Consider the following 27396-nt stretch of genomic DNA (forward strand, 5'->3'; position numbering starts at 1 on the left):
TTGGATATCGTAATATCGTAATATTGCATAAGTGTTGTCTTTTCCTGGTTTTAAAGGCTGCATTACAGTAAAGTGATGTCATTTTCTGAACATACCAGACTGTTGTAAATGTTCTATTATTTGCCTTTACCCACTTAGTCATTATATCCACATTACTGATGATTATTTATCAAAAATCTCATTGTGTAAATATTTTGTGAAAGCACCAATAGTCAACACTACAATATCGTTGCGGTATCGATATCGAGGTATTTGGTCAAAGATATCGTGATATTTGATTTTTCTCCATATCGCCCAGCCCTACTGTGGTGTTTCTTTTGCTGTTGTGTACCATCATTATAGCCCTCCTGTGGAAATGCTAAGTGGTTAACAATGCTAATGACTCATCTGTAACCTGAGCTAAAGTGGAGTCAGATCAACATGGCAGATCTGCCTTGCATTAGCAGTAACTGCACAAGGCTGGGAAGTAATGGATCATATCTCACAGAAGTAAAGCAAACCGATTATGATAAGGGTAAAATAAATAAAAAGTAACAATATAATAAATATTTTATTGAAAATGATAGAAGACTATAAATTGTAATTGCGGGATTAATTCTTAACATTAGGATCAGATATCTGGGGACACAATATTATAAACTTAAGGTTCACTTACTATTAAGTTTACTGAAGAAGTGGCCGGGTTGGCTCAGTGGGTAGAGCAGGAGCACATATACTGAGAGGTTTATGCCTCAATGCAGAGGTCCAGGGTTCGAGTCCGACCTGTGACGATTCTCTGCATGTATTCCCCCCCTCTCTCTCTCCCCTTTCTCACCTAGCTGTCCTGTCCATTAAAGGTGGAAAATCCCAAAAAAATTATCTTTTAAAAAAATAAAAATTTTACTGAAGAAAGCCAAGGGATATGGTTGATAACTCAATGAATAGTAAGTAAAAGTTAGTTCCGATTATTACACGGCTTTGATGAATACTTCATTCTGATTGGTCAATTATTTATTTTTTTCTGTATAACCGACTGTTAAGTATAACAGACTGTTCCCATAGGTAGAGATTTGATCAGACTCTGGCGGACCATTTTTAAATTAACATTTGTGCTATACGGAGCTCATACCGCTAATCAGTGAATCAAAGCGAGAGAGAGGATGGAGGAAACGGGGATCGCTAGCAGAGCTAATGGCAACAGTGCAAACCGAGCATTAGTTAGCTCTAACATGTTTAGCTCCCTCACCGGGACGACCTGGCTTCCGCTGGAGAGCACTACGTGCTCATCAGCGGTAAAGTTAACCGTCCCAACCGGGATGCAGACAAGTAACCTCTGTATGAGTAGCCGAGTAATACGCCGTGTAATACGTCATGTAATAAGCGGGATATGTGGAGCTCGCTCTACTTATCACTTAAATATTTCATTATAATATTTGTACATATTGTCTAAGAAAATTGAACATTGACTTTTGTAACTGACACTTAGTAAATTGTTTGCTTACCTAACTGCATATTTGATGGATGGCTAAAAGTCCTAATAACATTATTGAGTTTTAGTAATTGATTTTGTGAAGACAGTGATTATAAGCAGGTAATCACTTTAAAAGTGAACTTCCCAACACTGTGCTTTTATTACTGTGCAAAGTTAACATCACCCTGAGATCGTGGTTGCTGATGAGCTGAAATGAACTCAAAGAGTGCTGATGAACAAAAACAATGCCATTAGGCAAACATTGAAAAGAATGAGCCAAGAATGATCTGTCAGCAGAAGAAAAAGCCATGACTTCATTTTAGACTGATAGATGAGATGTCAGGTCAGTTTTCTAACCTTGTACCCACTGCACTCCATGTGGATACATATACATACAGTACAGTACAACGCAGTACTGGTAAAGAACATTACAAAGTACTGTCCTCCGTTTCTTTTAACTCTTGACTCCTTGATACTAACAATGACCTGATAAAAAAATGTGGTAAACAGTCAGCCAGCTGCTCTCCCACAGTATCAGTCGTCATAGGTACAAGTTGCTCTCACCCGTTGGCCCAGATCGGTGTTAAGAGAAGAGATAAAGAGTCTGGAACAAAATATTGGAACACAGCCACAGCCGTTAGCTCTTCCCTTTTTATTTTTTATTTTTTTTCACATCCCTACACTTATCACCTAGTTCTACTTCCCATGTGCATTTCCCTTTTCCATCCTCCAGCTGTGTAATCACCTCACATTTAGATATCACCTTTTTAAGCTTTATTTACTGAATTTTTTTTTTTTTTAAGTTATACTTTTTTGTCTTTTATAATTGGATGGTTACTGTATTATATGTAGCTTTGGTGTGTCATTTTATATCATTGTTAGTTCATTGGTGTACTGGGCTTGTGGGTGGTTTTGTAGATGTGAGAAGCCTTTGTAGATCAAACTCAAAGACGGCTCTGAATTAGTGGTGTGCATGTATGGTATGTAACGTATGCATGCGACTTTTACAACTCTGTCTGGATGTGTCGGAGCCAAGGAGATTTATCAAGGAGTTCTAGTGTAACCATTGCACAACTGCTAACAGGGGTTTTCACACTAATGGTGGCATCTCTCACCTGTGCACTTACATGTTATTCGGGGTAACCATAGATACCTCCAGGTGTGTGTGTGTGTCTATGTGTGTTTACTAGTCAGCAGTTTGTTTGTGTGTGTGTGTGTGTGTGTGTGTGTGTGTGTGTGTGTGTGTGTGTGTGGCAGTGCTCTTAATGACAAGGATTTTGGATGATGTGGCTCATGGTCAGTAGACCTTTTACTACAGTAGGCGTTGATAGACTAGAGATATTGCTGTGAATATAACTTTTTTTTCTTTGTTTAACTTGTATTTAAATGTTTGGTTGCATATTGAGTTTTTCTATAACAGAGTATTTGACAGCACTTTGACAGAGTCCTGTTAAATGTAGAATTATATGACGTTGATTTCCTTCTTTTTTTTTTTTTTTTTTTTTACTGTATCAGTAAATGTTCTTTGCTTTCATGTGACGTATGGAAGAGACGGTAAAAGGGCCTGTCAGCGTCTCCTGTTGGCCGTTGTCTGCTATGGCTCGGTTATTCTAACAAAAACAACAAAAACTGCTTGACAGAGGCAGAGGCAGAGAGTTTTGGCTTTCAATTTTAGGTTAAAAAGTTGCGGATCAGTGAGTTTACATTTGTTAACAATGTGTAACTTCATACACAGCATAAGCATAATAACATCAGGGATTGTGCCTCCGTCTGTCAGTCACAATGACAAAAACAGGTGGAGGTCTTTCGGCTTAAACCCTCCTCGAGGCAGTTTTTTTTTGTCTGGATGGTTCAGTGTCAGTTCAACAGAAGTACAGGCTGGAAAGAAAAACATCCTCAGGCCCGCCCCACACTCCTGGACATAAGTAACATACTGTACTTAGAGGTAACTCAGGAAGCCAACAAGAGGAGGCTAGAGGACAAAATGTGGTAAAGCAAAAGTTAGAGGGAGTTAGATAAATAGTGCTAGAGAGAGAATTTGAGTGTGTGTGCGTCTGTGATTCCACAGAGTATTTACACATAACCCGTTACGTTGATTTATTGATTTTCATTATTAGCTTTATAGAGGCCTTCATACATTAATAAGATTATTCGTCGTTATTGTCTGTTGATTTGTTTTTGTTTTTTGATTGTTGTGTGACCGTTTGTTGCTGAGATGTTTTGACTTCCACATGCAAATGGCATGCCTTAAGTTAAACCCCCAAGAGCTGAGCATTAAATGTTGATTGATTGATTTTGATTTCAATGCAGATATAAAATAGATTAAATTCAAACCAACTTTGTTGAAAAATGCAGATGGTTAATTGCGCTTGTATGCAAGATGGGGGCCTTAATATGATAACTGCAGAATGTTGCCCTGTGTGCCTTAATAAAAGAATGACGAGTGTGGAATTAAATCTTATCATTTTGTTATAAACTTTTCTTATTGTATGTATGATGTGATATTTTAACACCACTTTCTCCTCAGATGCTCTTTGTCTAACTGTGAGGAAGCTTTGGATTTTGTAAACTGCAGTATGAAATGTAATGGTTGGCTTGTGTAAGAGAAACCTCAATAAAGTTTGTCTTTCCATCCCAGCACTTGTGGCCTGTGTCATCAGTAAAAAATGGTTTAAGAATGGAATGAAAATATTATATAAGGTATTAGGTTATCCGAGTTTAGAGGCAAGACAGTATTTTAAATTGCAAATGAAATTTTAATTAAGTTAAATTAAGTTATGTACAGTATATTTCTAGATATATTACTTTATTTGACTTCTGCATTTCACTGCATGGTCAATTTATGATGTAAAAAATGTGGCATGGATCATCTTTGTGCCAGCTTTTGATATTAAGAGAAGACCTTATTATAAATTCTTTTTAAACTAAGCTTTGAGTTTTGACTTAATATGAAAGAACCAGAAGATTGAGATGAAAATCAGCTGTTCTACTGGATGTGATAGATGAAGCTGACCTTAACATAACTGGCTATACTCATTTAAATTAGTATCAGCAAATTGAGGTCTTCACACCATAAAAATGTGGAAGATAGAAAAGAAGTGATGAAATTAAATAACTGAACCCACAGCACCGGAAACCACACCACAGATTAATATTAAGACATCACAGATTTTTTGTTAACAACCAACAACAACGAATACAATATGAAGTCTTATCAAACTTTATGAAATATGCTCCATATGGCTGATTAATCTTTTATTTCATCAAGGGATGAATCAATCATGTTGGTGACGTTTTAATGAGCCATTGTGTTGAACAAAAAAAACAGCACATAACACTGTTTCAAGCTATGGTTGAGCAACTCATACAACAATTCATAAGGCTTTGTCTTATGTGGTAATTTATATACTCCATTTTATGGTTTGGTTAAACGAAAACCACAAACAATCTTCTCCCAGATTCTTATGGGCACAATGTCTCCGCATACACACTAAACAATGATGAAAAAATGTAGTGTGCATCACTAAATATATAGCATCAATAACACACTATTCACACAGACAGGAAAACACTGTATATGTGAGTTTGTGTCAGACATTTAGCATTGTCAGCATACTGTCATCTCACGCCAACACTCCTCCTGGTGCAGGCCACAAACATTCATGAATTAATAAGTGGGGTACAGTGAAAGGCTTAATTGTTCTGCACGTTATTAAAAAGGATGGCTTTAACTAAACAAACTGGCCTAATTTTGAGTATAATACAACTGTCTAATGCTTTCATATATAGTGATGCACATTGACGTACAACAGACAAGGAAACTATGTGGTGCATGTAAAGTGTCTCTTGGCAAATTGGCCTTATTTTTTTTTTCATAAATGTAGCAAAAGGTGGCTTGTGAACCGGAGAGTCGCTGGTTCAAGTCACGGACTGGTAGCTGGAGAGGTGCCAGTTCACCGCCTGCCCTGGGCACTACCAATGTGCCCTTGAGCAATGGACCGAACCACCAACTACTCAGGGTGCCTGTCCATGGGCAGCCCCCTCACTCTGACATCTCTCTCAAATTAGTGCATAGGTCCTGTGCATGTGTGTGTATTTCAGGCCTGTGTGTAATGCGTGTAACAACAAGGTTTAAAATGTAATTTCCCTTTGGGGGATTAATAAAGTATGTCTTCTTCTTCTTCTTCTTCTTCTTCTTCTTCTTCTTCTTCTTCTTCTTCTTCTTCTTCTTCTTCTTCTTCAAAACTCCACACTGCTGCAAGAGAGGGCTTTTAAATTTATTTATTTTTGAAACAGATCGAGGTTAATTGGCAAAGAAAGTAAGCTTTAAAAAGCTGATAAACAAACAAAACAACAGAGGTGCTCATTTGAGTACAATAAAGGTTGATTCCTTGCTATGGAATTGAAAGGTAATAGAAATACTTTTGGAAGTGTGTCAGAATAATGAATAACTATAAAACCCTTTTTTATTTTTTACCATCTAAATGTTGATGTTTTTGTGTGGCTCAGATGAAACTCTTATAGCAGTGTGCATAACAAAGAGTTCACTATGTGGACTTCATTGAGGCAACGATAGTGAGGCCTTTAGGCAAGGATAGTGTTAGGTTTAAAAAAAGTTAGAACATTGGTGATGTCTGATAAAAATTTACTTTTAGTTGAATGAACACTGTTGCTGGAGGAAGCACTGAATCAACCGATTGCATCACACCACACTAATCAGCATTTGTCTGGCTCACACCTTCTCAAGCTTCTAAAGAATTGATTAGGTCATTGCTGATTTAGCATAAATGTAAAAGCGCTAGAAAGACTTATTGTTTAAACAACTTTGAGAGCCATTGCCAGTTGAGCCAGACGTGATTAAGACAAACGAGTATTGCTGTAGTTTGGAAACAATTGACACCGTCTCAGTAAGATCCTGTGACCGGGTGTAGCCTCAAGACACTGATTGGGAACATACAACTTTTCTTTTGAGAGACATCTGACCAATAAGGGAAGATTTCATTTGAGAAACCACCCAGATGTAGGGGAATAAATGTATGATCCGGGGAATGTCACAGGACTGTTTCGATGTGACTCCACAAGGAGATGCATGGATTCAGTCCGCTGTCAGCTGCAGTGTTTGTTTTGTCATGTCACGGGACTGCGAACTGTGACCCGAAGGGGGAAGCATGTTTGCAGTCCGCTGTTTACAGTGTATGTTTTGTCTTGTCGTTTTCATGCAGTTTCATTAAACCTTTTGCTTAACTTTCAATTCGACCCCAGCCTCTCCTCCTTCCTCCAGAAATCAGAACGAACACGTCTGTTAGATATTCTTAACAATAGTGAGCTAGGTGATGTTAAATGTGGAATTGATCCCATTCCTGATCATCTCAAATGTGCTCAGAAACTTCCCCTTCTTGTCACATAATATAACGCCATACACATGTTACACACATTATAAGTCCATAATAGCTATTATCCTGGCTTAAAAGCATATATGCGCATTGATGTCCTTAAAAAATCAATGCCTGTTTGTTGTCATAATTCTGCCATACTCATGTGATGGCGCTCAGGATTTTCATTGAATCTATCATAAAAACGGATAATAGAGAAGTAATATAGCGTTACGTGTATGGCTAGGCCTACTTCTTGTTAATCAATGACCTTGACCTGAGCAGTTAACACCAAATGCTTGTAAAAACGTTATGTTTTTGATAATGTATAGCTAATAATCACACATCTTTTCTCCAGTGAACAAAACAACTGAAAGATGATAATGCATCATCTGTTTTGTAGAATAGGGGTCCCTTGTGGCTGTTTTGGTGAAGTGCGAGGCTAACCATCCACTACTTTAGCTTACTTGTCCACCTCGAGATTTAGCAATTTCTTAACACAACTGTGTAAAATGAATGTAGCATAACGCAAAGGATATGCTCTCACTGAATTAAAACACACGCCTCACAAAGAAACGTTGCTCCACCGTACAGGGCACTCCAGTAAGTTTGCATGTTAAATGGATTTAATCGGTCTCTACAAATGTATTATAACGTTAGCTAAATTAGCAAACAAGGATAGCTGTTGGCTAACGTTACTGTGCTGCCGGGCTACACGAACGACAGGCACGGATTTTAACACAATGTTCGTAAGATAAAGTCTGGTGTCGTAACGTTTAATATTTTTTGTTTAAAATAAGCTTAATTGAAGGCTTTGGTTATGTCAAATAATGGGCCAGCAGTTTGAAAGAGTGGTAGCTAGGTGTGGACGGTCTGCTATGAGCCTACATGAGCATTACTAGCTAGCTTGTCAGTGCTAAAGTTATCTGTGGACATTAGCTTCTCTGCTAGCAGGTTAATTCCATGCTACCATCACAACTGGCCATGAGAGCGCAGATGTGAATAGCTAATGTTAGCTGTTTTGATATGCTTCTTCTCTAATATATTCTTCCTTGCAGGCAGCCATGTCAGGAATTAAAAGGAAAATAGAAGGCAATGATCCAGACTATGATGACATTTCGCTGATCCAGAATAGTAAGAGAAACAAAGCGGCTGAACATAATGGTAAGTTCATGATTTGAACTCTGAGACCGTAACATTACAACTGCTTTACATGTTGTGACAGCTAACATGTAACTGGAACGTTACTTGGGTAATCCCGTGTTTTTAATATGTATTCCTCCTGTCTTGTCAGCCCGAGAAGCAGCAGTACAGAAGATTGAAGCCATCATTAGAGAGCAGTTTTCTTTGGAGATGAAGAACAAAGAGCATGAAATAGATGTGATAAGTCAGGTATTTGGATGATACTAGAAAAGTGTTTTTTTCTTCATTTCATTAGTCTATATTTTTCTTGTTAAATATCAGTAATGCAGGAAAAACTGGTTTGATACAGAAATTAACTTCCACAATTGTTTTATGTGTTTATAAAGCAGGGCATTCTGGTTAAGTGTTTTTCCATTATTTTGCAGCGACTCAATGAAGCCAGGAGGATGATGGACAAACTAAGGGCATGCATAGTGGCCAATTACTATGCCAACGCTGGAATAACAAAGCACCCAGAGGTAAATTCCCATATATTCATACTCAGACAGCTGTCAGCTGCTCTAAGGCAGTGGTATAGTACAATAGCAGCAACCACCATTTCCTTTGTGTCCTAGCATTCTTCTAAGAGTGACCCTGCCGTGCTGAACCATCCAGCCATCCGCCGATTTCTGGAGTCCCCATCCCGATCCTCTTCCCCTCTCAACCAGGGCTCTGAGACTCTTTCTTTGGCCCACTCAGAGTCCGAATCCCTCTCACAGCAAGGAGAGGGAGCTGAGAGGGATGGGGAGGGAGCATGGAGAGAGGACAGCAGCAGGCAGGAGCGCAGACCAGGGCGCAATACAGGCAAGGTGAGTTCAAATGACAAAGATGACAGGGTTATTAGTTATTTAATCAATGCAAAGTGGTAACAGCAATAATCTTGCATTTCTTTTTTTTTTTTTTTTTTATCTTTCAAGCAGTAATGCCTGAAAATGTTCTCCACTATTTGTCATAGGACACATTTGGCGTGCCATTGTCCTTAGGAGCAGAGCAGAGGGTGACCTACCACACTACCGGAAATGAATCCTCTAGACTCTATGCAAAAAAGACAATCGTAGTGGGGAACGTGTCCAGGTACGTTACCAAACTAGGCCACAGTTTTACTCCCATAGCCATGTTTCTGACTTAGTATGTTGTATTGCAGGTCTTTCCAATTTAGAGGTTAGGAGCCTCTCAGGAAGTCATGAGTCTGTTTATATGATAGAAGAAAACATCACATTTCTATTTCATCTATTTTGAACTGCTATGTAATAGGTTTCAACTCACAAATAGATATTCCTTTATTTTGATGGATCACAAGTAAGAATGTTTGAAAACCATTACATCAAAGTTTATATTTTCATTAAACTCTTTGAGAATCTTAGACACAGTATTTGGCAGATCTGTTGACCTTCCAAATTTACTCTTGTTAAAAACAATGAGCTATTGATAACAACAACGTATTGTTAGTCATAGATACTAATATCACTTAAAGTACAGAGTAGCCAGATATTTAGTTTTAGCTTTTTAGAAGAGATTATTTGACAATATGTGAAACCTATTAATGAGTTATAAGCCACACATTGACTTCCGTTTTGGGCAGGTAGTTACCCGAACGGTATTGTTGTAAATAGGAGATGCAACTCACATCCTGTGTCTGAGTCTACACAGCCACATTTATTTCAACATCACAGCTAAATGGTTTGAATCATCAAAAATCATTTAAATTACACACATGGCACAGAAAATAATTTTAACTCAGAATGGTGTTATATTTTTTTGGATGAAGGTAACCACTGCAAGGAACTACAAGGAAAAACCCACAGATAAATGTCTTTATATGTGAAAGCTTTAATGCAAACGTTACTGTGCACTAGATGGGATGTTGTTTTGATTAAGCTCTCTCCCTTTAAAAGTCTCCCACTGTGTTTATAAAGCCTCTCTGTAGAATATGTCTTGTTTTTGCATGACTGAAGAGCTGAGCCAGAATTCGGTTTTGCTACAAGCCCAGTCTTGAGTTGCATCAAGAAAAACACCCTTTTACTTCATTTATTTTCTCTGGGCCTGATTTGATCCAGATAACTGACAGTTCCTCGACACCACTTGGTTCAGTGTAACACGAAGGACATGTTCATTCTAGGAAGCCTGATTGACAGCTAGTATCTCATGCACATTAAATGTCTCAGATGGCTTAATGGGATGGTCATTTCTAATGTGCTACAGTGCAAGCTAAAGTGCAAGTTATACAAAATAAGAAGGCTGGAACCTTGAAGTCATAGGTAGTTAATAAAAGATTAATTAGATTAGATGAGTTTATCCCTATTTCATTCCCTGACAGGTTCTTTGTAAAGCTTTTTTAAATTGAACATTTGCTTTATGCAGCCTGTCTTCCCCTTTAAATATTCTGTTCTTACCTCTTAACTTACGTCATCCATTAGGTTTAATGGCTCTAATTCTTTATTCCCTCTGGTTGTTTTTTTTCTCTTTGTCTCTCACCGTCAGGTACATTCCCCCAGATAAGCGGGAAGAAAATGATCAGTCTACCCATAAGTGGATGGTGTACGTCAGGGGCTCCAGGAGGGAACCCAGCATCGACCACTTTGTAAAGAAAGTCTGGTTCTTCTTGCATCCCAGCTACAAACCCAATGACCTAGTCGAAGTCAGGTTTGTGTGTGTTTCTTTTTTTCTGCATATTTGGGACAGACAAAGTGTGTGTAAGCATTCTTCAGTCATGCACACATTTTCTGATATAGGCGAGGCTCCTCTCTTGTTCTACAAATTAGCACTTGGGTGCTGTTTTAGATGGTTACCTCAGGCAACAATAGAAGTCAGAAAGATACGGATTTGCTCATAAACATGTTTACTTTTAACCTTATATTATTTTTCTAGGTTAGTAGTTTGCCCCACCTCTTTCGACGCACCACTTGCCAAACTGTAGGAAGTAAGAAAACTATTTTGGATAACAACTGGGTTAAGTAAGGGACTTCATCATCAGTTGATGTTTAATGAAAATAACTTCCAGATCAACCTCTAAGTGCAGAAACAGTTTGCTGATGGATGTTCAAATTGTGTAACTTAGACTCAGTAGTTATAAAATCCTTTAAATAAACAGTGCCCCCTTGTGGATATGTGATGATGCAGATCCCCAGCTTGGTCGCCATTAGTCTCTCATCTCCACAGCGCTCTGTCAACACTGAAGTATGGTCTGGCTGCACAAGTTAACATTCTGGTATAGGGAGAAAAAATGCTCTGGGTTGTTTGTATTTCTTTAAACCAATCACAATCGTCTTGGGCGCTGCTAAGCCCTGAAGGCAGCAACGGTGCCCTTGCAAAATAGATGGGAGAAGGGAAGGAGAATGCCTGATGTCAGGCTATATACCCACACTGTGCATCCAGTAAGCGAGACTAAGGTCCCAACAATCATAGCTGAAAGTAAAAAAACAATATTTTTGTCTGTGATATTTACTTCAGCAAACTAAGATAAGACATTTATTATGCAGATTGTACACACACATCTACACCTACACGTTGTAGTCACTCAAAAAACGTGTGTTAAGGTGTTTGCCTTAGCCCAAAGCTCAGAGTTGTTTAGAGTGGTGTGGCACAGTTTAGGAGTCAGCTAGAAGAAACAGCAGCCTGTTGTAAGTTCAAACTTAGGCTAGTTATAACATAAATGATTACTAAGTTGTGATTCATGCATTACTAAAATAAAAGCGGTTGCACCACTGAGATACAACGTAACTCTGAGTTACAACTAAATAGTTACACATGCCCCAAGGGTAATATAAATCATAAAATGTCCCAGAATTCTACTCACTACTGGTAAAACAGCTGTTTTTCCTGCCACACAGTATCATGTTTTCATTAGTTGAATGTATGTGCAAACATGCTAAGTGGCTCACGCCAGCCAGAAAGCTAATGTGCACGGTAACCACGACGATGGAACTCAACATGGTCGTTGATTGGCCACTTGCCTTAGTTATGACTTGCCCCCAAGTAGTCGCGGTGCAGCCAATTTTAGTAGCTGATTTAGTTGCAAAGGAGTAGTAGTTACTAAGCCTCTAGTGAGACGTTACACCCTAACTTAGAAGAGAACTTGCCCGAAATTGCAAGTGCAACCCAGGCAGAAACTTTTGGCCTTGAGTTCTGCGGTTAAAATGTGTCACTTTAGTTTTTATCCTTTTTAAAAGTGGCAAAGGATTTAAGTTTGCCCACGGCTTCTAAATAAATGATCTCTTTCATCAGTCACTCCTTATCCTGAGCTGTAGCCTCCTGGCTGTTTCAGCTGACAAGGCACTCAAGTTGCTGTAGCAGCTGCTCATAAGCTCCCTCTGACTGACTCAAGTCTTCATTCCCATTAAACCCCACATAGGCCCAGGGTTGTCTTGAAGCCGCCTGAATGTAGATGAAGGGATGAACAAAAGTAAGAAAAAAAAGAATCACCCTTAGGGTATTTTTAAATAGGCAAATTATATGCATGCACATACACATGCCCTTGTAAACGCAGGCAGTCCGATCAGTTTCTGTTGTGTGGGGATGAAAACCTCAAGCTTCAAAGGGAGAGAAGATGAGAGACCTTCAAGTCATTGATTTTAAGAGATTATTAACTCAGTTTGAGTAAGAAACCAAGGTGGGAGCTTTGCTGTTTTGTTTTTTTAATATGCTGCATCCTCTATAGAATTAGTTTCTTCCAGATTTGTAGTTTGATGGCTTTACATAAGGCTTTTTAAATATGTATGTTCTCAGTGAGCCTCCCTTTCATTTAACACGTCGCGGTTGGGGTGAGTTTCCCGTGAGGATCCAGATCCACTTCAAAGACCCTCGCAACAAACGTATTGACATCATCCACCAGCTAAAGGTCAGACCACATCATGGACCACACCATGTCGGCTTGTTTTCCTCTTCTGATTGATGACAGTATTTTTCCAGATGCAGTTTGAAGTGAGCCTCTTATAGACGACACGGTGTATCTATGATGCCTTTTGTGTTTGTGATGACTTCTGTACTGCCACTGGTACATTACAAATTAGATACTGATAATCATTTATATTCCCTTAAAGGTACACTGTGTAGTGTTTTAAGTATTTTATTAGCCAAAATCAATTCATCTTCATTCATAAATATGTCCTCATTGGTGTAAAATGACCTCTGCCAATGATCTGACTTATCCTCGTAAGCGAAGAATTTCTTATCTGTATTTACATTGGACGGGCGAGTCCAAGGAGGCTTCCGTGTCGTTCCGCCATTTTTTCGTTCAGAGCCAGCGTCACGTGACTGAAACCAGCTGAAACGGAGAAGGAGATCAGCAAGAGGAGCTTGTCACTGCCCCGGCAAATTTGAAAGCCTGCACTTCAGTTCATAATGGAGGATTATACTTATGCCGAGCCACAGGAGAAAGAAAAGCGAAAATTGAAAGACATGTTGTCGTAGCTTCTTGGTACATAACGGCTACCGTTGTTTCAACACACATTTGAAAAAGCGAGGCACTATAGAGAGCACTATTTGTTTGAATGCAAAATACAATTTCACCGCTAGATGGGAGAAATTCCTACACAGTGTACCTTTTTAAAGTTACCTACTTTGACCTAGGTAATTGGTGTGGATACATTACCATACATTTAAACAATATAGGATTCAGAAAAGATAGAACTGAAGTTAGTTGGATCACATATGATATGTAACGTGTGACAAAAGACTTTGGTATAGTAGCTACATTGCTGGTATACTGTATTACAACTAGACAATAAAACTTCATAAGAATTTAAAGTAATTTAATTTAGTCATTATTATGAGCAAGCATATGAGCAAGTCCAATATAATGTATTGGACTTGACAACTATGAATAATGCCTATAACTCGATAATCCACTATATAACCTAAACTCCATAAAAATCTTTATTTTGAGCTATCTGTTCTTTTCCTACAGCTGGACAGAACATACACTGGGCTGCAGACCCTCGGGGCAGAAACTGTAAGTGATGAATGTTCACTATGTTTCCTGCAGTGACTTTTTTTTTTTCTCAGAGCTTTCCTCTGATAGTGAGCTATATTATTTCCAGGTGGTTGATGTGGAGCTCTATAGGAACTCTCTTGGGGAGGACTACATCCCTCAGCCCTCTTCCTCCAAGGTGACTCACAGAGCAGCCAGCCCCATGTTGGCCACCTCCCTGGCCCAGAGTTTTGGACACTCCAGTTCTCCCATCCCACATGATCCCAGTGTAGACAAAGGTACACACACACACACAAACACACATATACACACACACACACACACACACACACACACACACACACACACAAATAGACAGTGGCATTCGCAGGAACTCAAACTTCAGTGGAACAGCCCAAGTTTGAGTTCCTGCAAATGCCACTGTCTCTTTGTTTACTACCAGCCAAATGGCTGTCGGTCACATCACATCATCACATCGCTGTCATGTCATTAAGTTGTTTACGTTTCTATCAATAACTCATTATTTGAAGTTCAACCTGAAATACTGCACAATTAACAAAGGGACAGGACAAAATGATCAGGAAACCATTATTGCAGTTAAACTAGCTATATCAGGATCAACCAGACTGACCAGGATACGGCTCTCCTCATACCAGATAAACTCCCACAGGCTAAAAACGTTAATTAAGCAATTCTTGAAGACGCAAGAGCTGTGTTGTATTAAGGAAAATTGGATCATTCAGTGATAGGCCAAAACTGTTGACTAGGCGTCCTGTGACTCAGTTGCCAGTAGAAAGTATGCCCAATTCATATTCATCTAAAATATATATTCATGCAAAGTATGTGAACTAACACATACTTTACGCCTTCAGTATGTCTTTCCTATGTCTGTTCCTAAGAAGGTAAGACCAGAAACATATTTTACAGTCTAATACTGTAGCAATTAAAGGTCGCCTTTGGAGTTTTTGACCACTAGAAACACTGTGGCGCAATGTTTTGACAAGTGGGTCCCTGTTTTGTGTGTGTTGTTAATGCTGCGTTGTTGTAACCCATAAATAAACATCGCTGCGCCAAAAAGGCAGTGCAAAAGACAACTGCTGGCTAGTAAACAATGTAGGATTTGGAATATTTAGATAGATCAGAAAATGTTTTTTGAGGAATGTATTTATTGCATTGTTAAACACGTTTTTTAGTCCTCAAGGATACACATAATTCTATACAAGAAAATTCCTTGACTCCCGACACCTGCCTGTTGGTGTGTATTGGGTTACTGTCAGACAGCTTTAAAATGTCGCTGCTTTTTTGTTGTTGCTCTTTTTTTAAAGCGTTCTTTCATCCAATCACCACTGACTCACCTGCCTTTATCAGGCTGTAACAGAACTTTACAGAACCAAAATAGTTTTATAGTATAGTGTTTTGTATCTATTCATTAATTCATTGTATATCCGCGTGCACCAAAGAGAGTGAGGAGAATATGCCTGCCGTGAAACAGGCACATGCTCACAGACATACACTCACAGACAGACTGGGAGCCTTGATCAATCAATGTAGATACGAGTAATACTTTCAAATACAGCGGGATATTTGTGTGATTTCAACAGCTGTCTTTGCAGATTACGTTTCACACAAGAAGACTTGAAGCGTAAAGAAACTCAGTGGGTTTCTGAGACGCAGTGTGGATTAATACATTTAATAAAATGGAAGCGCATCTGTTCAGTGAGACCTCCAAAACGCTTCTAAAAATGCTTTCTATGTGGATTGGCCGTAGCCTGCTTGCTTTTTATGGTTGTAAACAGACTTTCAACCCAAATCGAAAAATGAGAGGGAGAGAGAGCCACCGGCACATCTCAAACTCAGTCCCGGAATGAGTATCCTAACTTTAGAGTATTTTGAAAAGGAGTAATACTGATGATGAATGAAACACTCTCTCCCATTGCCATCTAGGTTTCATTAAAACAGAAATGGGGAGGTCTGCAGGGGGCCATAGCTCCGGCCTCACCGCTGGTGAACGCACCCCAACCCGACCCAAAGTCGGCGACAGGATCACCCTGGGTTCCCATGGCAACTCTGCCTTCCAGCCTATCACAGCAAGCTGTAAGATTGTCCCACAAGGACAGCCACCCAGCCCTGCTGAGTCTCCCGGGAAATCGTTCCAACCAATCACCATGAGCTGTAAAATTGTTTCAGGTAAATGTCTCCATCCAGTGGCTATTTCCAGTGTTTCTAAAGATTTTTTAATAGCTTTGCATGCCACATAACAGTATAATTTGAATTTCTTTTATTTTAGATTTTATGCAGGTAAAAATATGAAAAACACAAGGAAACGTTGACAGCAAACACCTTTGTCGGGGTTCCAATATTCACACCATTGTTCGGTCTCATGTATTTTGCACACTTTGTTCCCTGGCATTGATGCTCATTCTTCACTGGGTGTAATTATATAAAATGCAGCTATTGTTAGGAATATGCTGTACTGCTCACAAGAACACGGGAGGAACAAGACTTCCTCTAGGCACACACTTGCTGTTCCAGGAAAAAATTATAGAAATTGTCCCTGCAGAAAATGAATAATTCAAGGGGCCATCCACACGGAAAAGTTTTTTTTTCTGCAAACGCACATGTTTTGTAACGTTTGGGCCGACCGTCCAAACGAATCCTGTAAACGCACTGCCTGAAAACGCACTTTTTTGAAACCTGGTCTCAGGGTGAAAAAATCCGAAAACGGCTCTTGTTTGGCTTCGTTTGGACGGTGAATACGAATCTGTATCGATGATGTCATCGTCACACCCCTCTTTTACGCCCTCTCTTACCCACGCCCGCTGACGCACACAACTGCGGTGAAGCTAAGCAAGCATATCCCATCTCCATGGTCAAACCAGCTCACTTCATCTAAATACTTTGTCTCTGCTCCCTGACCCTTCCCTCTGGATTCTACACAAGATATATTGCTAACGTTATGTAGCTAACGTTAAACATCGCTAAAGTAGCTGACCGCTCCAGCAGCAAAGTAACGTTAACGTTAGCTGCTATGGCTATCTGTTTATAAAGTGGAAGAAGACAACTTATCAACTAGCTAGCTAATCTGTCTGCTTATCAACTCCTTGAACGGATTATAGTAACTTTTACCACGGCTTATTGTAGAAAGGCTACTGCAAGAAAAACGTATAGATTAATGTATAGACTAATGTTAGCGCACTGCAATCATGCAAAATAAAAAGCAATCCAACAGCATATTATACAACGTAAACAAAGACACGTTTTCTTGCGGCGGCCTTTATAAAATGAGCAGTGGTGAAAGTTATTATAGTCCACGGATGTATTAAGAGAACGTTATAATCTGGTCATGTTATGATGGGAAGTGGAAGTGACTATGCTCTTCTTGTCTGTTTTTTGGTGAATTTCTGTAGCAGAAACAGCGCCACCTATAGGCCTGGAATATGAAGTAGCGTGTTGAGTCATTTACAAATGGATTTGTTTGGATGCAACTATTCTTGAAACAAATCCAGAGAAGACGGGTAAAAAAAAAGATCGTTTTGGTACGTGTGGACGTGGCCTAAATTTGGGCAAAATGGAACATAAATTCAATTAATGTCAACTTGACCAGCATTGAAGTGAGTGACATAATTGGTAGGCTAGTGGCACAAAGGCCACCAAGAGAGAAAGAATAGACATCATTTACATGTTCATATATTTGTTATTAATGTCCTAGTTATTTATTTTATAGCCTCTGTACTTTCTCCCCCACAGGGTCTCCCATTTCCACCCCAAGCCACTCCCCACTGCCTCGCACTCCCACTACCTCCACCCCTGTCCACAGCAAACAGAGCTCTTCATCGGTGCTCAACAACCCTTACATCATTGTTGACAAGCCCGGCCAGGTGATCGGCATGGCTTCCTCATCCGCCGCCTCCACAGGTACACATCTCCTACTCAGTGTCAAAGTGCTGCTTGAAATCGGAAGTGGACCTGCAGCAAAATCGAGAAATGTTGTCTGAGCCGCCCACATAGAATATAAAAATCACTGTGAGGAATGTGCTCTGTAGCAGAAGAAAATATGAACAATACCCTCTAGACTCTCCCTGACTCTTTCTCTATTTATTTTTCTTTATTTTGGTACTTTCTCCTTGCTCGTCCTCACTGCCCTTCACCTTGTCCTTTCTTATCCAGCTCTTCTTTTTTTTTTTTTTTTCCATGTCTCTCTCTTCTGTGTCTCTTTTGATCCTGTTTTGCACTCCTAAAGTATGACGTGTGGTGAGCCAGCAGGATGGTTGCTGGATGAGAGGTTACCATGGTGACTGAGCTGCTGTTTCATGGCCAGATTAGGAGGTTGAGACCCCACGTTCACATCAAGTTTTGTATGTGTGTTGTGTGTGTTTCCCCATGAACAAGGTGTGCTTTTATTTGCAAAGATGAGCGCACTGTCAGATGAAGCAATTGTGCACTTTATCTATCACTCCTTCATGGAGCAGAGTCCTCTTACATCACCAGGGCTATTGCATTCACTGCCTCGTATCAGCAGCGTCAGTTCATATTGCACTTAGGAGCTCTTTCCCCTAGATTGCTCACTCTCTCTCACCCACTCAGCCACTCCCACTCTTCTTTACTCTTCTCCACAAATGCACAGTTCAACCAGATCTGGCAGCAGGGCTGCAGTGCCAGTAAGTGATGTTTTATCAAGCTGGGTTATGTGGGTGTTGTGGCTGATTCACCAATCCAGGCATAAAACAAATTTCAATGCAGAAGGTAAGGGACCAAACTTTAGCAGTGCTCGCCTTCAACACCCACGCTGAGTAACTCTGACAGGGAACTGTCTCCTGGCACCACAGTTACCTTGATGTCTGTGGAAAGAATGGCAGGAACTGCAGTGAACCAGCACAGTCCTCTCCTCCATGACTTATTGTGTGTGCTTCTGTGTAAACTTCTTCACAGGAAGTCCCTCAGCCAAACAGTCTGTTGCTCAAGGTGCACGCTCTCCAGCCCCCAAAGTTCACACTGGCACTTTCCTCTCCTCAGGGGTGAAGGTGAGTTGGTAAAATCTGAATGGTGTCAACCTTTTTAGTGTGAATTGTTATGAGCCTAAAGATCTCCTTTTCACTGATCTGTTCTCATCCATGTGAAATGTCTATCCCTGTAGTATCTGTATCTTTAACAAAGCAGGTTGGTATTAATAGCAGGCCTGGGTGCTATCTTCAGCAAATACGAGTGCCTTGGCAAGCTATTTAAATGGGACATCACTCTAAAGATAGGAGGGGGTGCGGGGAGCTTTGCAGAGAGAATTGCATGGTTCTGTTTCACTCAGTGTCAATACCCCGCTGTAAAATCCTCCTACTCCCACATGCTCACCATCCCTTCACCATCCACAGAGAATGAAATACGGTTTCACTTACAATTTCTGTTTTACCACAGTGGCACTCTCATTGGCTCAGATTCTACAGTTGTCTCTGTGGTAGGCTGCTGGCACCTGCGGTGGTAAAGGCCAATATGAAAACATGTTGATGAATAAATGATAATGCAGGTTTTTTTAGGCAACAAATCTCTCCTCACTGCACGGCAATCTGTAGCCTGTTGTGGGGGCCGGGGGGGAAGGAGATCTCAATTATACAGTCAAAATGTATCATTAATCACTAAATTATGTTGTTGTTTTTTTCATTAGAGAGTAAAATGTACACCAATGATGCTACAATATCTACAACCTGTTGTGGTTTCAAGGCCGAGTTGCCTACCTGTTACAATCCTTCTCTCCATGTGCACTTACCTCTTGTGCAGGTTATTATCAAGCAGGAGCCAGGGGAAGTTTCAACACAGCAGCAGCAGATGGTTTCCACAGTAACCAGCCAGCAGCAACCTGCCGCTACAGCAGCGCACCAGTTTGTCGCAGTGAAGGGTGGTCACGTGATCTCCATGTCGGCTCAGAAACAGGCAGGAGGGGCCACAGGGGCCACAACTAGCAAGGTCAGTCTCTCTTGCATACACCCACACAAGCTTACACAGAAGCACGTTAGTCATTTACATGTGTTACACAAAGCTACACTCGCTCAAAAACTTTATTTGGCACTTCTCTTGTTTGTAGATGTTAGGCATCCCTATGAGCTCAACGCTTCAGTCTGCAGTCAAACAGGTAGCTATCAGCAGTGGACAGATTCTGGTCTCCAAGGGCAACCCATCTGTCTCCAAGGTGATGGGGGGGAAGCAGGTTTTGGCTCAGGGAGTCGCTAAAGCCATCGTCAGTGGAGCCACTGGCATCCCTGGTCAGCAGGCTGCTGCCAAGGCGGCTGGTGGTTCAAGTGGCAAGAGTGGAGGTTAGAGTTCACACTCGCACACTCACACACACACACACACACACACACACACACACAAATGCATGTGCACATGTAATTGTACAATTCTTATTATATATTATAATAACAATTTAGAATTCCACATAATATATTTTATGGGATGTGCACACACTTATTCAGGTTTAGCTGAGGGAAATGTAATCTTATTATTATTATTATTATTATTATTATATATTGTTATAAATTTGCAGTACATTTTCAGAGGTGGGTAAATAATTAATTTGTTTCTTTCTGCGTATGTCCTTAGTAATGGCTACTCTTCAGCTGCCAGCCAACAACCTGGCCAATCTGGCCAATTTGCCTCCAGGTACTAAGCTCTACCTGACCACCAACAGTAAGAACCCCTCAGGGAAGGGCAAGCTGCTGCTCATCCCACAGGGAGCTATCCTCCGAGCCTCCAGTGCAAGTAAGACATCCTCCATGCCGGTTGATTGTTATTTAACCATGCCCTCCTACCTTCTTCATACTTTTTTTTTTTTAGTCACATACTTGAAATACTCCTGTCAAGCTCTTGGAAGTTTTGGGTTTTAAGCCCAGGGAAAGAGTTTTGGTTTGCAGTCTTAAAGGTGCAATATGTAATACTGACAGCTAGTGTTTAAAATAGTTACTGCAGTATACATTCAAAATACTGGAGAGAGTCGTTTCCCCTGCCCCCTCCTCCCCAGACTCGAAGTTCATGTTGGTTGCCAGTCTGAGACCACAGCATCCACAACAATGTTGCTAGACGCTTGTTTCACATAGCCAGACGTTACTCCACAGCACAGCTGAGTAGCTAGCGTTAGGTGGTGGCTATATATGATATATATCTATATCATAAAAGCCTGTTAACGTAGAAACTGCTAAAAATCCCACAACCTGGCTGTCCTCTCCACACGCCAGACAGACACACTTCCTCGGCTTAGAATTAGGAATAGGAACCGCTAAAAATACCACTACCTTGCCGTCCTTTTCCACCCGAATGAACACACTTTATTGGCTTAGAATTACGGCAACAATCGCTAAACACACTGAAAACGGCCACCGAACAGGCTACAGCTACACATTGTAAACAGCCGTGGCCTGCTTGCCTGGTCCTCCGGTAACGTTAGCAGTTAGCAGGGTTAGCATGGCAGCGTTAGCCAGGACCAGTCGGGATCACTTTACTGGCTGTGTCTCAATTGTTTTTGCGAGTAACCAACTCGGGTACTCTAGCTACATAATTCAATGTGAGTAGATACACGAATGTTGAAATGACATAAAATGCCTGTCCCTTGTAGCTGTGATAAATTAGCCTGAAGCTCATGCTTACCTGTTCAGGAGGAAATTAACCAACTTGGCGTCCTTTTGGGCTCTAAGCTGTCTCCATCTTTCAAATACATCTCCAATATTTACCCAGACGGGTTGTTACGTCTCTGGTCACGCAACTGTTAGAAACGTGCTTTTTTTTTTTTTGGTCGGGTAGAATCTATCTCCGTTGATCCTGTTCGTTTGTTTGCTGCTTTCATGGCTGTACTAACGTTACAGCTGTAGCACTCTGGGTTTACGTTTCTACAGGTATATCTGGCAACCCGGCCTGGCTGACAAACTGGACAGTTGATAACAACACACAGGCCAAAACAAACGGAACAGAAATTCCGTCACGGAACGGAAATTTCAAAAGGAGAAAATACTGCCATTAGCATTGTTGTCAGAAAAGATAGTATTTTAACTTAGCATGTTTCCTTATTCCTTAATATCCTTAATAATATTCCTTCCTTAATATCTGATGACGCATTTATTACAGTAAATATATTACATATTGGACCTTTTTAAGAATGTCTTGTTGGACTTTCTAACACTTTCTTGACACTGTGAACAGCAGATTACTCCTTGGTGTTAAGTTGAACTTCCTGGACACTTTTGGGGCTCATGTATTCTAGAAGACACACTGATACAATATCAACAAAAACAATACGGTCTTTAATTAATTTAATAATTTAATGTCCAAGTGTGTGCAGAAAGCCTCCTAGCACATTACTTTTTAGCAGGCATGTAATGGCATATATTGTCCTCCTTGTGTGTCTCTTACGTGGACGTTTGAATTGGTATCTTTGGGAATTGTTTGTGACTAACTGACATTAATACATGAGTCTGTAGGTGACTCAGTATCCAGGGTTAGTGTCCCAACCAAATGACTTATGCCCTGACTTTTTCCTCCATGCCTCAAGTTGTAGACAGCTGTATTAAAAATGTTATTGCTCTCAGCTCATCATAAAGTTTGGCAAACCTAAGAAACCCACTTCTGAAGTAACTCTACAATTTGAGGCATGCTGGTGGCACATTTTGGCTGCTACACTACCTTCTGGACAGTGAGTCAGTCATAGTCATCTATTTCTTTCTGCTGTTTATTTAATGTGTGCTGTGAGCTAGAATCCCTCACACAGCACACTTCCTGTCAATTTGCAATGAGATTAAGCAGCATCCCATATTTAATCTAAAATACAAATTTCACAGCAGTAAACCAACATTACTCTGTATAGCTCTGCTTCAAAATCATTTGTCTAAGTACAATATGCTTTTACCTATTTGAAATTACACACATTAATGAAAAGAAGATGAGCTGTAATTTGGGATAAAGAAGAACAGGATTGTTTATCAGATTTGAGACTGATGTGTATGTGGCTGTCTGTAATGTAGGTCAGCAGTCCCAGAGCAGCTCATCGGCAGGCGCTGGGGGCTCTCAGACCTCCTCCTCCTCTTCTTCCTCTTCCAGCAGTCTGCCTTCCAACCTCTCCTACACATCCTATATCCTTAAACAGACCCCACAGGTGGGTAAAAATGCATTTACGCTATAATACAAACCTAAAGTCATACATACTCTCATACAAAAATCTTCACTTTGATGTGTTTGTGTGGATTCTCATTTTTGTTTATTAGAGCATTAGTATTTATTTGCTGGCATGTTTTCAGCCATCAGAGTTTGGACGTGCTTCATCAACGTCTGTAGGAAACTGAAGGTGCATTGCACATTGTACATTTAATATTCTTTACCACAGTTACAAAAAAAATGATTTTAGATTGTATTCCCTGATGGCACAACAGCACTTGCATGCACAGTCTGCAAATGGTGTTTCTTTCCCTTGGTATATATTAGATTTTTGTACTCTAGTAGAGAGATTGAGGCCAGTGTGTTCTTAATTAGACACATTCATTATAGCAGCATTGATCCTGCAGTCAGCTTTAAAACAGTGCTGTCCGTGCATTTTGCCAACAGTATATGATAAAGTTGTCTGCAGGGGGTTTCACCTACATTTAAAGTAAGGAATCTGGCTGTGTTTCCTAATAGTGATCAATCTTCAATGTTAGGAGTGTTTTCTAAGTGTAATATCTACAAATGTTCTTAAATATATGGTGTATGTCCCTTTAAACGGCTTAAGAGCGTGCGCACACACACACACACCAGTTAAGAGCTAAAAGGGTGACACATTGATTTCAAAGGAGGTGAAGTGAATGTTTTGTAAGCTGTAAGTATATAAAAGCTGAAGCAGTTGATGGAAAAGATGCATTTTAAAAATCGTCATATTAACGTGTACCCTAATGTACTTCACAGCATAATATGGGTTACATGGTAATCTTAGCTTTAAGAGTGGCTTTTTTCCTATTTGTTAATGCTGTGTGGTATACTTTGCTGAATTTAGACCATGACAATTGTATTGACTTTGAATATAGTCAAAGCAATATGTTGTTGGAGTTCTACCCTATCCCTAACCCTGCTCGTCCACAGGGCACGTTTCTGGTTGGCCAGCCAGCACAGGGTTCAGGGAAGCAGGGAGGTTCAAGTTCGGCAGCTCATGCAGCATCATCTCCAGCAACTGTTAGCCAGCAGGCCATCCGGGTGACAGCTGGACAGAAGGCGGCTATCCTGGCTCAGGTCAGTATATGTTACAAGACTTAGGACAGGACTGATCCTCTACAATGTCTGATCCTAATGCAAGCTGCTGTAATTACTACGGTTATGTTTGTGCCCCTTGGATGCTTCACAAGCACTGACAGCCCACTTTTTATATAGTTAGGAGCTACAAGCTACAAGCACTGTCTATTTCTATTTTAAGGAAGAAGCATTATAATTTGAGTCAAATTGAAATTGTATTATTACTGTTTGTTTTAAGGTAGTCTATGGCCTTTTAGAGGATTGTCTTAAACTTCCACATACCCTGTGTATGACCTACTGTAGGATATTGACCTGCAACTTATATTTGACCATTTTAGGTAAAAGGTTGAACTATGCAGGTGTTTCAAATAGGGCTGTGCAATTAATTGAAATTTAATCGTGATTATGATTTCGGCTCCCAATGATCACAAAAATTGAATAATCGAGAAAAACAATTATCTAGCTCATTACATTTTGCAAGTAAACTCTCATTTTCTCTTGTGTTCTGAATTAAAAAATAAAGTTTAAATAGGATAAGTATTGAGGCAAATTTCACAGTTGTATGTGTTTTTTTACTGTTGATTTTAGTGCTGTCAGTTGAACGCGTTAACGCAAACCCATTTTAACGGCGTCAATTTTTTTATCGCGAGATTAACGTTCTTTTTGGCCCAGCAAACGTTGTAGTTTTTTCACATGCTGTTGCAACAACTAGTAACGTTAGAAAAACTACAACACCACACCGGATCTAGCTAGAGCGGAAACTAAACAACATGCACGCTGCACACACTTGTTTGCACTTGCTTGTGAGCCGGCCAAAGAGTAGTACATACCTGCGAACTAGTCGTTTTTCGATGAAAATCAGCGTTTTGAATGGGGTACGAGGCCCGGTGCTAATACGGCACCAGTGCCTTAACGACTGTTATCCACCAGACCAAATAGCAACGCGGATTTCGGTGCCTTAGATGCCTGCGCTTCTTTCTGATGCTCCAAAAACGGACGTTATCATGTTGATAAGAACATTAAAATGAGAAAAAACTAATGGGACAAAAAGAAATCAAGGGACATTTAAAATAGATAAAAATGTGCGATTAATTGCGAGTTAACTATGACATTAATTGCGATTTAAATATTTTAATCATTTGACAGCACTAGTTGATTTGTTTAACTTTTTCCACTGTTTTTTAAGTTCAATAATTACAACATCTTTCCAGAAGTCAACGAGTAATCGTGTTAAATTATCGGGATTTCAATATTTTTTCCCATAATCATGATTATATTTTTTTCCATAATCGAACAGCCCTAGTTTCAAAGTCTGGAGAGAAAATTCACTTTGAGTTTTGTATTGATTTACGGCACTAATTAATTTTCTGCTGCCTCATTTCCACTTTAAGTCTGTTTTATATAGACTGTTGTGGATTGTAAGTGAATGGTTGCTCTTACTTTCAGATCCTAAATTCAACTTTGTGATTTCTATGATTGACAGGTGGTGGGCGGCTCCCAGGGTGCACAGGTGAAGTTGTCCGACGGCTCTGTAAAGACGGTCACAGCGGCGGCAGCAGGCCATTTGTCGAAGCCGGGAACGACCACATTGAGGATGACAGGCGGAGTCATTACTGCTGCTAGTTCCACCCCCGGCTCTGTCAGCGCAGCAGCAGCCAGTCAACAACAGGCTAGTTTTACAGTCCTCATATGCTTCTGTTTTATTCTGCCTGACAGCTGTTCATTTTTAAAAGTCACTTCAAACTAAACAGCACCAAACAAGAAACAATCCCAGTTGATCCATTTTCATCGTTTTTATATATCAAGTGAGAGATAAATGTTCTAGTGCTTTGCCACTGCAGTATGAATACATAGACAACAGGAGTGACCAAGGACAGTGTTGTGTTTGTCAGAGAGAGTAGAGAGTTTAGGTGGTGTGTGAAAAGCCTTAAGCATTCCATCAGCAGTGGTCTGTGTTTGGGTGATTACAACTTCAGAGTCAGTGGCCAGGCCTCATTAACTTGACAAATGGAAAAACACAAAAAAGACTGAGAGGCTCCAACAAGCAAAAACAAATATGTATACAGTATATATCTGAGAAAAAACACACACTGCTCTGGAGATGTTGACGCAAACACAGAAGAGGAATTCATAACTGCTTTTCCTGTTTTGGAAAACGTACCCCTTTGAGGACTGTTAATTGAAATATGAAGACTCTTCGTGAGAGAAATTGACTCTTTTGTCTTTGAGAATTCCATAAAACCAGTGACCTGATCGGCACATCTCACTCTGGAAGTTGCACGGAACTGGAACAACAAATGTGACCAGAGCAAAGAAAAGACAGTTAACACTAAGGGCCCTATTTTAACAATCTGAAACGCAAGTATCAAACCTGAAACGCTGTTGCTATTATACCGGCGGGATAAATGAGTCTTGCACCTGACGCAAATCTAAAATTGAAGTTGCTTGGTGTGTTTTGGGCGTAACATGCAATAAACCAATCAGAGCGTCATCTCACATTCCCTTTTAAGAGCAGGTGCGCTTGTTCCATGGCGGATTACTATTATGACGGCGGATTTGCCTGGCGCACGCCAGCGGGAGCTGTCCGGGATGCGGCAAAGTAATAAATTCCCGTCTTGACCGGGTGGCGATGTCGCTGCTCCTCTCGGGCGCATCTCCTCAAGTCTGGAGAGGATTGCTGCAGCCATGGAGCGTGGGACTCCAAACGCAGCACCTGCTCCTGTTGTGCCCCTTCCTCCTCCCCCCCCATTCCATCTCCGTCCACCCGCTCCACCAGGAGCGCATTGCCACTCCCGGACCAGATCCCGCCGGAGTGTCCAATCTCGCCATAGTTCAACATCCCGTCTCCTTAAGTCCTCTAATATTTCCTCATTTATGTCATCAACACATCCATGATTCATGGAAATGTTGTGTAAAACACAACAAGCCACAAAGAATGCTGGGACTTTTTGAGGACTGCGCTATAAAATGCTTCCTGACCGATCCAAACACCTGAAGCGCATTTTCAGTCCTATTTTTCCTTGTAATTATGTATGGTTTGCAAAAATGGGAACTGCTGCGTCCGTGTAGGTGAGAGAAGTGTATGCGCGTTGTGCACACGCTACATTATGGCCAAGCATACGCCCCTAAAATAGCATCTGAATATGATGGAAAATGGAAACATGTTATGCAGAGATTGTCATCATAACAATATCACTAAGTTAAAACTCTGTCAAGACTCCACGAGGATCTTTTCA

At 40.4% G+C, this 27396-nt stretch overlaps 1 protein-coding gene across 4 annotated transcripts in view; it reads left to right on the forward strand.

The window, feature by feature from the left end:
* Nucleotides 1–7210: 7210 nt before the first annotated feature.
* Nucleotides 7211–27396, forward strand: part of yeats2 (YEATS domain containing 2) — a 28659-nt gene continuing 8473 nt past the window's right edge. For 3 of the 4 annotated variants that reach the window (XR_003693949.1, XM_028593786.1, XM_028593789.1), the window contains exons 1-19: nucleotides 7211–7425; nucleotides 7881–7986; nucleotides 8117–8214; nucleotides 8391–8483; nucleotides 8580–8813; nucleotides 8960–9078; nucleotides 10486–10647; nucleotides 12730–12841; nucleotides 13910–13954; nucleotides 14043–14211; nucleotides 15878–16120; nucleotides 17681–17848; nucleotides 18863–18954; nucleotides 19700–19885; nucleotides 20004–20232; nucleotides 20519–20677; nucleotides 22927–23057; nucleotides 24014–24160; nucleotides 25644–25829. Coding sequence is in view for 3 of the 4 variants with exons in the window: in XM_028593786.1 (XP_028449587.1) it covers nucleotides 7887–7986; nucleotides 8117–8214; nucleotides 8391–8483; nucleotides 8580–8813; nucleotides 8960–9078; nucleotides 10486–10647; nucleotides 12730–12841; nucleotides 13910–13954; nucleotides 14043–14211; nucleotides 15878–16120; nucleotides 17681–17848; nucleotides 18863–18954; nucleotides 19700–19885; nucleotides 20004–20232; nucleotides 20519–20677; nucleotides 22927–23057; nucleotides 24014–24160; nucleotides 25644–25829 (2673 nt within the window). In the remaining variant the exon portion in view is untranslated. Of the gene's footprint in view, nucleotides 7426–7489; nucleotides 7568–7880; nucleotides 7987–8116; nucleotides 8215–8390; nucleotides 8484–8579; nucleotides 8814–8959; nucleotides 9079–10485; nucleotides 10648–12729; nucleotides 12842–13909; nucleotides 13955–14042; nucleotides 14212–15877; nucleotides 16121–17680; nucleotides 17849–18862; nucleotides 18955–19699; nucleotides 19886–20003; nucleotides 20233–20518; nucleotides 20678–22926; nucleotides 23058–24013; nucleotides 24161–25643; nucleotides 25830–27396 lie in introns of those variants that run through there. The other variant, XM_028593787.1, reaches the window with a different exon arrangement.

Source organism: Perca flavescens, chromosome 12 (assembly GCF_004354835.1).
Source record: "Perca flavescens isolate YP-PL-M2 chromosome 12, PFLA_1.0, whole genome shotgun sequence".
Lineage (NCBI taxonomy): Eukaryota > Metazoa > Chordata > Actinopteri > Perciformes > Percidae > Perca > Perca flavescens.